Source organism: Tribolium madens, unplaced genomic scaffold, assembly GCF_015345945.1.
Source record: "Tribolium madens isolate multiple individuals breed KSU strain unplaced genomic scaffold, Tmad_KSU_1.1 Scaffold_20;HRSCAF=117;Tcas5.2_LG4, whole genome shotgun sequence".
Classification (NCBI taxonomy): Eukaryota; Metazoa; Arthropoda; class Insecta; order Coleoptera; family Tenebrionidae; genus Tribolium; species Tribolium madens.
Window position 1 is genome coordinate 11,733,542 of NW_025400985.1, and position 15,184 is coordinate 11,748,725.

Below are 15,184 nucleotides of genomic sequence, written 5' to 3' on the forward strand. Positions count from 1 at the left end.
TCTTCTTTGAAAGTTTCCTCGTTTCGGGCTATTGTCAGATGCAATAATGGCGTAGAAGAGTGTTAACGTGTTTGCGTGTCGTGTAATTGCTTCACGGATGCATCTCATTTGATATAGCCCCCATAACGGACATAATTATGCATCGTGTCCCGCGCGTCGCCCCGATTTGAATCCACCGTACCTGTCTCTTCTCTATTGTTATTTAAATTATTTTTTGTGTGTGTTTTTATGTTTTTGTTTGTTTGTTTGTTGTTGTTATTGCCATGACCAGTGTCGTTTTTTTGCTTGGTGCAGCTTTATTAGGGTCAATCAAGGTACGTGGTTCTATTGTCGCTTCTTTTATTGTTTGGCGTTTCCTCTGTTTGACACATGTTGCGACGTCCTGGTTCCACGGTTCTCGATTAGCAGTGAAAAAACAAAGCATATGCGGCCCAAGCCGGAGCTGTTCACGTAATAAAGGCGACTTTTTGTTTAAATAACGAGAAGAAAGTCGATTTTTCGCGAGGTGTATTTAAATTTATTATTAATTATGCATTATGTAAGTGTGCCAATTGTCTCGGTTTGCCATTCTGCGTACTTCGGCCTTCGACGAACTTTCCATTTGGTTTTGTTTACCAACAAAAAGAATTTTTATTTATTTTCGAGACGGTTTTCGTGCCAATAAATGACATCACCGTCAAAACCACACTCAAAGAGCTTTCTTATCGGGGGACCACCCACCGAAGTGTTACAGGTGGTTCTAAAGATAACGGAATTATTGGCGACAAGCCAAGAAATTCACATCAATTCAAATGACATTAGAATTTAGAGCGCAAAACTCGTTAAAAAACTATTTGTTTCTAATTACTTGTAGCGATAAACGCCGCTTTTGATAATTATTCGCATGAAATAAAACCGTCAAGGTTTGGAGAATTTGGTATAGTTTTTCGGTGGTATTAATATTAAAAAATGCGGAAATAACTGGAACGGAAATCAAGTTTCACTCTTCACAAATAAACACAAAGCTTTGTTTTGAAAATTTCGCGTTTAATATAATTGCGCCGGTTTTAATTTGATTGTTGGCGCAATTAACGAATAAATAAAATTTGGTTTTATTATTGTGGGTTGGGGCCGTTAGATAATTCAGTTTAACCCAATGTGGGCGAATCATGAGACATCAAAATTGAAAAGGTCAAAGTTGTACATCGGATGGAAAAGGAGAAGATAAAGCGAAATGAGGCACGTTATTAAATAAAAAATCAAAAGAACTAATCCAATGAGGATTTCCCACTAAAATTTAAATGAAATAATTGATTTTTAGATAAACCCACTGCATAATTTTGAAAATAATGAAGTTAAGGGGCCATTAACTTGAAAAAAATGTGTACAATTAATCCAATTCCAAGAAAATTCACCGAAATTCCAGTGATTCCAATAATCCATCATAATTCCATTGTTTTCAGATTAATTCATATATTTCCTGTAATTCCAACTTAATTTCCGTAATTCCGAAATAATTTCTGTAATTCCAAAATAATTCCTTTAGTTCTAAGAAATTGAACGTAGTTTAGGAAAGAAATTGTCTCCGATAATTCCAAAAAAATCTAGTAATACTTAAAAAAATTACAGAAATTCACACAAGTAATTCCAGTAATTTCAAAAAAATGTACCTAAATTCCTGTAATTCCAATAATCCATCGTAATTCCGTTGTTTTCAGATTAATTCATGAATGTAATTTCAGAATAATTCCAACTTAACTTTCGTAATTCCAAAATAATTCCTGTAATTCTTAATTAATTCGTATAGTTCTAAGAAATTCAACATCATTCATTGTTTTCATTTCAAATAATTATTCCAAATTAATTTCGGTGGTTTTTAATTCAACGTAATTTTCAAAAGAAATTATCTCCGATAATTGCAAAAAGAATTCCAGAACCTAATTCACAAATACTTTCAGTAATTCATAAAAATTCCAGTAATTTCAATTCATCGTAATCCAAAGACAATAATTCCAAGGAATTTCGATTAAATTCCAAAAATTTGTACAACTAATTCCAGAGTTAACGGCCGACCCCTCGTAATAAGTCAAAAAAGTTGTAGTTTTTGTAACAAAATTTCAATTGACGCGGAATTGTAAAAAAATAAATAATTGTAAAAAAATAAATAAAAAATCCGTTTGTAAAGTGGCAAATGTTGATTATTCCCTTGAATTCGATATTCTAAATGTGTAATGGAAACCTCTGATTCTGATATAAAATGATGCATAAAAAAGGAATTTCTCATTGAGGATTTTAAGAAAATTTCCGATTCTTTGCAAAGGTGAAATTTTAATCGATTTCGACACTCAAAACCCTAGAAAGTCATCAAAGCGCCTTAATTTGTTTACCCTACTGTCACTTATTTGCAGAAGGAAGTTTCCTAATGACCACTAGAACTAAATAAAAATTTGCTTCAAGTCGTTTATTTCAATTCCTACCTTTTACTCTGAACGAAAGAGGTTTTGAGCACAGTTCAGTAAAAACCGAAAAAGAAGAAAATTTCCATTCTCTTCCTTGTTTCAAAACCGTATAAGAACTTGAGTAAGTAGCAAAATGTGAATATTCATGTCGATTTTGCAAGCCCGACCGGATTTTCCCCCAAGGAAATAAATCGATTATCCCATCATCGTCCTCGTCGAAAATCCTCCATTCATGAGCAAAAATTGTGCAATTCCGACTTTCTAATAGCGAGCGTCGAAGGTAAAGGTGAAAAGCTGTCGCTTTTCAACCGGAAGTGCATTTGCATGCGAGCCTTCTTCCCCTCATCTCATCTTTTGATTAATCCGACGTCTGGAAAGCGTCGGGATCGATAGTCGCATGTGTCCATGTGTGGCAGAGAGTTTGTTTTATTTTTAAGCTTTCCATAATCGACCTAAATACGTTTTAAATATACAAAAAGGGGACCGACATCACCGGATAATCATCCCCTTCTGGCACACATCCAGAGCGAAATGAGAGGATTAATAATTCGGTTCCGCATGTGATGCTGAATTTCGTATTATTAGAATTTATAACCGAAATTTCCGTTCGGCGAGAAACAACTCTTCCTTTTCAAAAATTCATTTTAATTTATAATTAAGAGAGGTAAACGGCCATGAAGTTACCGCTTCGCCGAAATTAGTTTCGTTTTTTAAGATTTTAATTTAATTACAATTATCATCGCCAAGGACGAATTAATTCAATCTTCGGATTATTTCTTATTTAAAATTCACGTTTTCAACGATTTTAAATGTAAAACATGCACGCGCTAGGTGTGTCCGGATTTGTCGTGACCGATTTAAATGGTTTTAGATTGCTTCGCCTAGATATTATCAAAGAAAGTTATAACAACGAATATACACACTATTCAAACAATACTTAATCTATACCACATATGGGCGTAGCTTGATGACAATTAATTTAATTTAATACTCAATAAATAAATTATAATTGACGAAACGTGGACACAATTGGATTTATGGTTCTCCCATTTTAGACACTTCCATATTATGCAGGAGACAGCAAACGAATACGTAGTACGCAACTATTGTAAAATTATAAAATCTCAAAACTAGTGTAATTTCTCTCTACAAGAAAAAAGTGTGGTAGTCGTCTTTCCTGCAGTATTATTGCATTATTACAATACAGTTACAATACAATTACAATGCAGTATTATTGCACTTTTTACAATACCTTTTTCCCACCTAAACAACCCAAACTTCCAAATGATTTAAAATTTAATGATGTTTGAAAGAGAAGTTGTGGAAAACTGTAAAATTACTTGGGGATTTGCATTTTAAAGAATTATATTAGAAGTTTTAAAAATACATATGAACCAAATTCGAATTTAGGCGAAGTATGAAACATACGGTTTTCCCCCATTTAGTGAAAAGGGGAAAAAAGTGAATTTATTTATTAGTTAATTTTTGTGATGGCAAAATCAAGAAATTTTGATGACACATTTTGAAAAAAAAAATCTCCTCAAGTAAAATAATCCATAAAAATACAAGCTTCAAGAATTATGCAAGTACCTACATTTTAGAATACACCCAAAGTACTAAGTTTATTTCAGTAGGGAATTCAACCAATGTTGAACATGTTGACGCATTTCGTCCAAAAGGAAAATCTTAAATTAAACTATTAAAAATATTTAAATATACAGGATGTCTCAGCTTGACATAGACAAATAGACACGCTGTATAGTTGAAAATAATTTTAGGCAATGGACTAGATTAGTATCTATCAATGTCCTAAATATATTTTTTTTAATTTTAACATTTAAACATTTTTCAACTCGCTGGGGCACCCTGTATATTGAAATTTAAAATTTGTTGAGTTTACTAAAGCCCATTAAAATAAAACAGCTTGTTTTTTACCAATTCATTTCCCAAAAACTAAAATTAGTACTTTAAAAAATAATAAAAGTTTTACAAAAAATACTTGTCCGCGATCGAAAATGTTTGGGAAACGTTATAAATTTAATAAAGAGTTAAAATAATTTACAAGAATCACAAATTGACATGAAGGTATCTACCTATTTTATAACTGAAAAATAAAATAAAAACTGATTTACAATGACTTTATCTGTAAGGTTCTTTTCATGAAAAATAAGGTGAAAAATTTAGACTGCAAAAAATTTATTTTTGAAAGTTGGTACAAAAGTGCAATTAATCTTGAACAAATTATACTTAACTTGACCATGTTTCCCTATTTTCTGAAAAACGAGATGAATTTATAAAACAAACCTTTAATTGAAAATTTTGTTTACAAGAAATTATTTTGTCCATGAGAGAAAAACGAGTAATCCGTGCTTAAATTAATTCATTTAATTAAAGAAAAGGGCTACAATAACCCAAAAAGCTTTATTTATATAAAATATACGATTTAGAAAAATGAGATTTTTTCCACTGAGTCAGAATTATAAAGTTTTAATTACAGATTTGCTCGTCTCAGGTTAAGCAAAAAATGTCTTTTTGCAGTTTTGGCGAAAAATCATTGATAATTTTTTTCCTCTTGTGTAAACTCAACTGAAGAACATAATATACGAGTATATACAGAAACACGATTTAAAAAAAAACTATTCATGTAAAATATGCTGAAGAATTTAATTTGCAAGAATTTTAGTTTTAAAAATCTATAAAAAATTGCATTTAGTGCTGGACAAAAGCCTAAGTTACCATTTTGTAAAAAAAATGAGGTGAAGAAGAAAAGAAAACTTTAGAAGAAACAAACTTTAATTGAAAATTTTGTTGGTAAGAATTTTGATCTGTGATAAAAAAATCAAGGAAGAAACGGGTAATCAGTGTTATTAACAATTAAATTTGCTTAAAGAAAAGAGTTAAATTAACTCAAAAAATCCTTATTTGTATGAAACTATGATTTGAAACTGACCACAATCACAAATTTTTGGTCAAAATACCAATTTTGTTATTAAAATGAAACAAAATTATTCAGGATGATCTAAATATTTGTAATATTTAGGTACTACACCAACTTAAAAAAACAAATTTTCATAAATGCAAAAGAAGCTGAAAAATTTTATTTGCGAAGTTAACGAAGTGAAGAAGAAAAGACTTTAAAATCGTTTATCTGTGTTATTAACTAACAAATTTTGTTAAAGAAAACGGCTAAAATAACTAATTTTTTTATTTTTACAGGATGATGAAAAAAATATCTTCAATAATTTTTGTGTCAATAAACTTTTTACACCCTTTTTTAAGAACACAGTTAACTGCAAGTCTTTAACAATAAAATTATTCTAAAACTGTTAATTATATAGATTTCTCTTTTCTAAAAAGAAAAGCCTATATCTCAGTGATAAGAAAACAAATCCAATGTTGGTCATTGAATTCGTTTTTAGTAAAAAATTACTAAATAACGTATGGATTAACACATATTGTATAAAATATACGATTTAGTTAGAAATTGAACAAGTGCAAATTAACAGGACAACGCAATTTTTATATTTTGTAATTAACTAAATAATATTGAAATTGCAACTTATGTGAACACGAAATTTAATGAGTTGTATTTTTTTATTATACCTACACTATTAATGGGACTCCCTGTATGAAGAAAAATAGTACGCAAAGCTTGTGACCTTATCCGATATCTCCTTGAACCCCCTTTTAGCATCGTTCCTACCTCCAATTTAGAAGCAATTAGCGGCTGAAGCTTACATAACCGTGAAGAAAAGTGGGCCAAAACAAGGTTCCGCATTAAAACTCTTCCATATTTCACGCTCTATTATTAAGAAGTGCATGAAAACGACATGAGATGCGTCGAAATCTATGCGTGAAATTAATTCATTGTTTTGCAGCCGGGGCAAGCAGCGGAACTTGTCATCCACATTCCGGGCAATCTGGGCCAAGAAGGGGTGATTTACAGACTGGATTACTACCCTCCTTTCGGACACCCCGCCCCAAACACCACAATTGCCTCGAAAGACATCCAAGACGTCATCAAGTTCTCTCAAGCGTTACCCGGGACCAAGTACGACTTCTGGCTCTATTACTCCAACTCCACTCACAATACTCTCACATGGACTGCTAATTTTACGACTGGTTGTAACCCGAAACTCAAGTCGGTTAAACCTAACTGATATTTTTCCAGTACCTGACCCGCCTTCAAACCTCTCGGTTAGTGTCCGGAGTGGGAAATCTGCAGTGATTTCATGGAGCCCTCCGACACAAGGGAGCTACTCGAGCTTCAAACTCAAAATCAACTGTCTCAACAACGTACCAGAGGCCAAACCTCAAACCCTCACCGTCGACAACGTAGAAAATAACTCCTATCTCCTCAAAGAACTGACACCGGGGGCCACTTACCAAGTCCAGGCTTTCACAGTATTTGAAAATAAAGAAAGTGCAGCTTATACATCGCGAAATTTCACGACTAGTAAGTAAATTTGTTGTCTAGAACCGTAATTGACTTTTTAACACAGAACCGAACACTCCGGGGAAATTCATCGTGTGGTTTCGGAATGAGACAACTCTTCTTGTTTTATGGCAGCCCCCATACCCGGCTGCCATCTACACACATTATAAAGTCTCAATTGACCCTCCCGATGCCAATGACAGTATACTCTACGTGGAGAAAGAGGGCGAGCCTCCAGGACCGGCTCAAGCAGCATTCAAGGGCTTGGTGCCAGGTCGGGCTTACAATATTTCGGTCCAAACGATGTCAGAAGATGAGATTTCCGCACCCACCACTGCTCAATACAGAACTGTCCCTTTAAGGCCCTCGAAAATTACATTTAGACTAATCACCTCGTATTCGTTTGAAGTCCATTGGGAGGAGCCCAACGGAAAAAGGTAAGTCCAAAAAGTGTCAAAACCGAACTGAATTTTTGACTGGTTGTAGCATTCATAAAAAACACGCAATTGTAAGGTAAAAAGTTGTTTGGTTTGAGTGTTTTTGTTGTTTTTTTTTTTTGGTGAAAAACTTTTCGATTAATTCACATAATTCCAAACTATTTCCTGTAATTCTAACTCAATTTTTCGTAATTCGAAAATAATTTCTGTAATTCCAAATTAATTCCTTTAGTTTTAAGAAATTCCAAAAAAATTACAGAAATTCACAAGATTAATCCCTACAATTTCAAATTAATTATTCCTGTAATTCCAACTTAATTTCATCTTAGTTTGCGTAATTCTAAAATAATTCCTGTAATTCCAAATTAATGCCGATAGTTTTAAGAAATTCAACGTAATTTTCAAAAGAAAATTATCTCCGATAATTCCAAAAAGAATTCCAGTAATTCCAGAATCTAATTCACAAATACTTCTAGTAATTCACAAAAATTCCAGTAATTTTAATTAAATTCCAAAAATTTGCGCAACTAATTCCAGAGTTAACGTCCCCTCGTAATAAATCGAAAAAAGTTTGACTAATTTGTAGTTTTTGTAACAAAATTTCAATTGAGGCGGAATTGTAAAAAATAAAAAAAAATTATTTCGGTTTAGCAAAGTGGTAAATTTTGAGCTTAACGGAAAAAGGTTAGTCCGAAAAGTGTCAAAACCGAACTGTATTTTTGACTTGTAAGGTAAAAAGTTGTGTGTTTGGCTTGGCTATTTTTGCTTTTTTTTTTGGGTGAAAAGCTTTCATTTTAGTGAGTTTGACAAGTACCATGTGTTTGTTGGAACGACGAAAAGCAAGCAACAGATTACCAAAATGCGAGATGATCCGACTTTTTACGAGTTCAGTGAGAACTTAGATCCGGGGAAGACCTACAGTGTGACTGTGAAAACTGTCTCTGGGAAAGTTTCCTCATGGCCTGCTACGGCTGAAGTGACTTTAAGTGAGTCTGAAGGATTTTTCCGAATTTCCAGTAACGTACCATTTTAGAACCTCTCCCTGTGATGCATTTACACGCCGAAAGTGATATTAAAAACGGGATTGTTAACATATCCTGGAGTCCGAATCCTCGCAGCTTCCAGGACAACTACTTGGTGTCGTATCACGAAGTGGAGAGTTCAACCGGCGATAGTAACAACATAAAAACGAACAATAAAACGAAAATCACTCTGGATACGCTGCTCCCTGGTCGCAACTACTCTCTCATCGTCCAAGCGCTCTCTAAAGACATGGAGTCGAATGAGAGTTACCTCTATGTGGTAACGCAGCCAAGCGCGCCCATCATCGAGGACCTCCGTCCCATGATCGATGGTCTCAACATAAGCTGGAAGAGCGACGTGAATTCGCGTCAAGACAAATACGAATTGCACTGCGTCCGAAACGACACCAACGACAAGATAATCAGAACCACCCATGACTCGAGGATCATCCTCACGAATCTCTACCCAGGCGCTGGCTACCTAATCAAAGTGTTTGCAATTTCGCACGGCTTGAAGAGCGAACCTCATGAGTACTTCCAACCAGTTTGTAAGTAATTTCCCTGTGGGAACTACCGATTTTAACAAAACTGTTTAGTCCCTCGTCCGCCCAAAAACATGACAATCGAGAAAACCACCACCACGTCCGTGTTGGTCCAATGGGTGGCGCCGAGCGACTCGCTCATCTCCGAGTATGCCATACGCTACCGAACAGACACCAATCGAAATTGGGTGCGATTACCGCCTGTTCAAAATACAGAGGCCGAAGTTACCGACATGACTCCCGGCGAACGGTACACGATCCAAGTTAATACAGTTAGTTACGGTTTGGAAAGCAACGAACCACAACAAATGAATCATACAGTACGACCGAATCCAGCGTCGAATATCGCACGATTGGTCGATTCGAATAATGTCACTCTGGAGTGGCCACGACCGGAAGGAAGAGTTGAAACTTATGTTGTCCGGTGGTGGGAATCCGGGAACGAGTCCGAGATCTACTCCCGGAATGTGAGCCAGAATGAGAATGGCACCGGACCCGTTAGGTTACTCGTCAGTGATTTGATGCCAGGAGTTGAGTACACGTTTGATATCAAAGCGATTTCGAATGGTCTAGAAAGTGACAAGACGGTGTTGACAATCAGGACAAGTAAACCAACCATCAATTGTGTTATTTCCGGTGATTGTCATTTATTTTTCAGTGCCTTTAATCCAATCAGAAGTCGTGGTTGTGACCAATCAACAGTCGACAGACACCATCAGTTTGAGATATACACCGACTCCCCCGACTTCGTCCAAATTCGATTTTTACCGATTTTCCTTGTCCGATAGTAACATACCGGATCAGGAAAAAGCCTGGAATGATACAGACCGATTTGTTACCTTCACCGGTTTAATTCCAGGCCGACTATACAATATTACAGTTTGGACAGTCAGTCAGGGGGTTGAAAGTCAGCCCTTGCAACGCCAAGACAGACTTTGTAAGTCCAATTACAGTTTCCTGTAATTGTTAACTCTCCTACTTTTGCAGATCCTGAACCCATCACTGGCATCAATGCAACTTCAGTCTCCGACACCGAAATCACTCTCTCTTGGGCCTCCCCTCGGGGCGAATTCAACGCCTTCGAAGTCCAATACCTCACATTCGAGAACACCCTCATCCACAACTTGACGTTACAAAACACCATCACCATCACGGAGTTGAAGCCTCATCGCAACTACACTTTCACTGTGATGGTGCGGAGTGGTACCGAATCGAGCATTTTGCGACAGTCTAGCCCCGTTTCGGCCATTTTCACGACCAAGGAGTCGGTTCCGGGTCGAGTGGAGCGATTTGAACCTTTCGATATACAACCTAGTAGCATTTCCTTTGAGTGGTCGCTCCCTCCGACTGAACAAAACGGAGTCATCCGCAAGTTTACCATAACTTACGGGCTTGAAGGCTCGTCGAATACCCAATCGCTTGATTTCAAACCGAATGAATTCAAGGGGAAAATCCGGCAGTTGTTGCCCGGAAAAACATACGTGTTTCGGATTCAAGGCGAGACGAAAGTCGGGTTTGGCCCGGAGAGGATTTGGAAGCAGAAAATGCCGATTCGGGAACCCCCGGTGCCCAATTCGAGAGCTGTCCCAACTGAGGTCCGACGAAGCTCCACCACGATCCAAATCCGTTTCAGGAAGAACTATTTCAGTGATGTGAACGGGCCTGTTACCACATATGCGATTATAGTCGCTGAAGATTATTCGAAGAATGCCTCGGGGTTGGAGATGCCGAGTTGGAGGGACGTTCAAGCGTACTCGGTGTGGCCCCCGTACCAAGTTTCCGAGCCCTATTATCCGTTCTTTAACAGTTCGGTCGAGGATTTTACTATAGGGGCCGAAAGTTGCGACATACGCCAAGTGGGGTACTGCAACGGGGCCCTGAAAAGCGGCTCGACTTATCGGGTGAAAATCCGAGCTTTTACAGCGCCTGATAAGTTCACCGATACCGGGTACAGTTTTCCGATTCAGACAGGTAGGTTTTTAATCAGAGATAAAGAGTAAATATTTTTATGTTGTATCGATTTGTTGGCGCACCCAAGGATGGATTTTAGTAAGTTTCTTGAATTGATCCGAGCGAAAATAGAAATAATCGATGGTTATTAAGTGTGCTCAGTTCGGGTTTAAAATGCCTTAAAAATAGAATTTCGACAAGTGCCAAGTTATTAATAGTGTTGTGCGTTTCAGATCAAGAGAACACGGGTATCATACTCGGGGTTTTGATTCCGCTGATCCTCTTCGGTGTCCTCTTCTTGGTTATTATCTACATCAGACGACGAAGATCGGCTCGTAAAGCCACAGACACGCGAACAAACGACAACATGTCGCTCCCGGATTCGGTTATTGAGACAAGTCGGCCAGTGCGAATCGACAGTTTCGCCAACCACTACCGACTAATGTCGGCCGATTCGGACTTTCGGTTCAGTGAAGAGTTCGAAGAACTGAAACACGTGGGGCGAGACCAACCGGCGACTTTCGCCGACTTGCCTTGCAACAGGCCCAAAAACCGCTTCACCAACATTCTCCCATACGACCATTCCAGGTTCAAGTTGCAACCAGTGGACGATGAAGAAGGCTCGGACTACATCAACGCGAATTATGTGCCGGTAATACAGTTCCCGACTCACATCTCCAAAAATTAAAAAAAAATGTTTTAGGGGTATAACTCCCCCCGCGAGTTTATCGTGACCCAAGGCCCGTTGCACTCCACTCGTGACGACTTCTGGCGCATGGTATGGGAGTCCAACTCGCGGGCTATCATCATGTTGACCCGTTGTGTGGAAAAGGGGCGCGAAAAATGCGACCATTACTGGCCCTACGAATCCATGCCAGTGTATTACGGGGACATTTCAGTGCAAATTTTAAACGAAACTCGGTACCCAGACTGGAACATATCCGAGTTTATGGTGTGTCGGGTGAGTTGCCCCCAAAATTCGGACAATTGTCATTGTTTTTTCCCCAGGGTGACCAACAGAGGGTCATCCGGCATTTCCATTTCACCACGTGGCCCGATTTCGGGGTCCCCAACCCCCCTCATACTCTCGTACGCTTCGTGCGGGCGTTCCGGGAGAGAGTGGGGTCAGACCAGCGCCCCATTGTGGTCCACTGCAGGTATTTGCACTTTTAATCAAACACAAACGCAAATTGATTGGTGGTTGTTTCAGTGCTGGAGTTGGCCGTTCGGGCACTTTTATTTGCCTCGACCGCATCCTCCAACAAATCCTCGTTTCGGACTACGTTGACATCTTCGGGATCGTCTACGCGATGCGTAAAGAGCGCGTGTGGATGGTGCAAACCGAACAGCAATATATTTGTATCCATCAGTGTCTTTTGGCGGTGTTGGAGGGGAAAGAACTGTCAGGGTCGCCGCGTGAAATCCACGAAAATCAAGGATTTGAAGGTAAGTGGTAGTGGGTTGTTGAAAGTTTCGCAATCTCGAACTTGGTGTGTATGCAGAAATGGTAACACACTTGTTTAGTCGATGTAAAAAGCTGCTATTCTGTGGTTCAGGCAAAGGTGTTGGTGGAAACGGCGCTACTGTTGGGCCTTCTTTAGGCACGGGGGAGAAACAAAGGTAGATTAACCGTACATCTGGCTGCATTTAACGCTTTAGCCGGTAACATGATTTTTTACTAAGCATGAAGGGTTGCACGACTTGTAGAATAGTAGCCAGATTCTTTCTTTACTGTTTTTTATTTCATCACCCCAGCATATGATATAATCTACGAAAGCGTAGGAGGGTCACACTATTTTCACCAGATTACAAGACTACGTTATACTGAGTGGTTAAAGCCTAAAAGTTAGGTAAAAATATAATAAAAATATTTTTTACAGTTTAATGATTTTTGACTTGGTATGGCGAAATTTTACGAAAAAATGATGTTTTCAGCTTAAAAATCCGCTTAAATCAAATCACTTTCCATTCAGATTTCGACCTGTTCACTTTGTTCTAGCTTTCTTTTTTGAAAATGTTCTCAGCAAATGCTTTCTCATCACTTTCGAGTGATGTTGAATGCAAAAAATCAGTTGCTTCGTGTGCAACTGTTATCACAAAAACTACTACCTACAAGCTAATCGTAGAATGTATCAACAAAATAAATCAGGTGGCTTACTCACACTCGAAAGTGATGAGAGAGCATTTGCTAAGAACATTTTCAAAAAAGAAAGCTAGAACAAAGTGAACAGGTCGAAATCTGAATGGAAAGTGATTTGATTTGAAAAAGATTTGCCCTTATGTTTAAGGCTCGTGTCTTAAATTTCTAGATCCTCTTTGCTCAATGATCAGTGGTCATTTTTACAACAAAAAAACTCTTTATTTGCTTTATAGTACGCAGGTGTAGTACGCTCTTTATTTGCTTTAAGTAAACAAACAGTTTTTGTTTATTTTAATTAGAACAAATAAGGTGCAATTAACCATTTTTAAGCAAAAGAAGAGTCTTAAAACAAATACTTTTATAAAAATACAATTTTAAGTAAGATCCTATATGGCGCAATAAAATACCTTGAAATATCTTGAAAACTACTTTGTATATTATTTTAAAAATTTGGATTCTTACTAATAAAAAGATGCTCTACACGATGGCGATAAAGAAAAAAAATACTCGTAGGGTTTTTTTTTTAGATTACTTCGAAATTCTTGAACACTGTTCGAAGAAAAGTTTGCCAATATTCAATTTCAAATTGCATATCATTCTAAAGGGAAAGTTCATCCCTTTAGAATGGTCTTTATTTGAAGGAAATCGGCATAATAGTTATTGAGTAATGATTTGTTAAAGGTAAAGTATTTTAAATTCATTTAAATCAAAGTGTGTGTATAATTGTGTGTATATAATTTGTCAAGTTGTCACGACAGGACTTTTTTTGTCGTCCTGTGTTATGACATCATTTTCGGGCTAATTCTATGATTTGTCAGCGTGTTTTTACAAAATTTTGCGATATAATCGAGTGCTAAAATGCCCGAGAAATGTAAAAATAATATAACTTTCGTCTTAATTTGTTGACTTTTTTTGGTTTGCTTTATCGAAAATTAGCTTGCAAAACCTGAGATTTTAGTGCAATAAGATGCTTAAAAAATATTTACTTTGGCCACATTGTGGTTTTTCGGCTTATTTTTGACTATATTTTTTGTGATTTTTATGCGTGTTTGGACAATATTTTGCAAAATAAAAGAGCCTTTGGTTCAAAAACGATGAAAGTGGAACGAAACGAGCTAAAAATTTTAAGCAATTTAAAAGGATTTTAGATTTTTTTGTTTCTATCTCAAAAAACCGTGCTGAAACACTAGAAAAAGACAAAAATAACATCCTTTTTGGCCTATTTTGTTGAATTTTGGTTTGTTCTTAACGAAATTTTGTGAAAAAATTGTGTTTCTGACTGAATGTGCCTACTCAAGCATTCGAAAAAGGCAATAGTAAATTTACATTTTTAGACCGTGTTTAATAAAATTGAATTACATCTAAAAAAACGTGGAAAAGGATGCAAAAATAAGTTAAGTTAAATTGTGACTCTTCTACGGCTTCGTAATATTTTAAGTGTTTCATTGTATACACAAAGAATTTATTGAGAAACGTTCAGCTAACGAATTCAAGAAGCAAAAAATTCAGATTTTTATTTATTTTTTCTAGAAGACCAAACGTGATTTTGTAGTGTTTGATGTGTAGATAATTTGCGTTAATTCTCATCACTTTTTCTTTTCTTTAAAGGAAATAAATTTTCCAACTGTTCTTCGTCCTTGCATTAGATCTATAATAATTTGCGTAATTTAATTTATTTCCGGTAGTTTCGTGTTTCCGTGGAGTTAGTCAAAGCATGCGATCGATTATATTCAACAGGTTCTTTTTTCTTGCTGGGGAAAAATAATAAAAGATGACTGTTCCCCTTTATTTCGATTTTGTAATTGTGTTTTGTTTTTTGCACAGATGACGAAGGCATTGCAGAGTCTGGGATGTGATAAAAACGAAGATAGGCAAGAAGCAATAAAGTGTTTTATAGAAACTATTAGACTTTTGTTACATATATTTTATTATGTAATCGACTATAGAATTGATATTATATTTACTAATTGTACAGTATTTCCGCTATTCTTTACAGTCAGAGACGCAGTATTTCGTGACAAGTCTGGCAAATATCATTCCTTGACACTTCATTAATCGCCCGTACTTTTTTCATATAAATTAGTTAGAGAAAAATACCGTTCTGTGATATAACGATTCGGTTTTAGTATAATTTTATATAAAAAAGATAAATTACCCACTTGGCGTTAATTAACCCGCTTTGTACTTAAAAATCAAAATAAATATTTTATTCCATTTATT

General features: G+C 36.5%; 1 protein-coding gene across 5 annotated transcripts; it reads left to right on the top strand.

Annotated features, from left to right (window-relative positions):
- LOC123005504 (tyrosine-protein phosphatase 10D) lies at window positions 1-15,182 on the top strand. 5 transcript variants are annotated; one of them, XM_044399289.1, is made up of 15 exons: window positions 1-314; window positions 6,317-6,560; window positions 6,610-6,894; window positions 6,941-7,310; window positions 8,109-8,296; window positions 8,344-8,880; window positions 8,929-9,480; window positions 9,533-9,811; window positions 9,862-10,845; window positions 11,058-11,476; window positions 11,528-11,785; window positions 11,833-11,981; window positions 12,035-12,270; window positions 12,327-12,486; window positions 14,789-15,182. In XM_044399289.1, the coding sequence occupies exons 1-14, from the start codon at window positions 264-266 to the stop codon at window positions 12,446-12,448; spliced, it is 4,674 nt and encodes a 1,557-aa protein (XP_044255224.1). In that variant the 5' UTR covers window positions 1-263; the 3' UTR covers window positions 12,449-12,486; window positions 14,789-15,182. The 5 variants fall into 5 exon arrangements, with proteins under 5 accessions (XP_044255224.1, XP_044255223.1, XP_044255225.1 ...); XM_044399288.1 differs by having other exon boundaries at window positions 12,327-12,444; XM_044399290.1 differs by having other exon boundaries at window positions 12,381-12,486.
- Window positions 15,183-15,184: the final 2 nt, after the last annotated feature.

Coding starts and splice junctions, on each gene's coding strand:
- LOC123005504 (XM_044399289.1), top strand. CDS start 264: ATGACCAGTGTCGTTTTTTTGCTTGGTGCAGCTTTATTAGGGTCAATC. Junction 10,846..11,057: donor CAGTTTTCCGATTCAGACAG/GTAGGTTTTTAA, acceptor TGTGCGTTTCAG/ATCAAGAGAACACGGGTATC. Junction 11,982..12,034: donor CCCATTGTGGTCCACTGCAG/GTATTTGCACTT, acceptor TGGTTGTTTCAG/TGCTGGAGTTGGCCGTTCGG.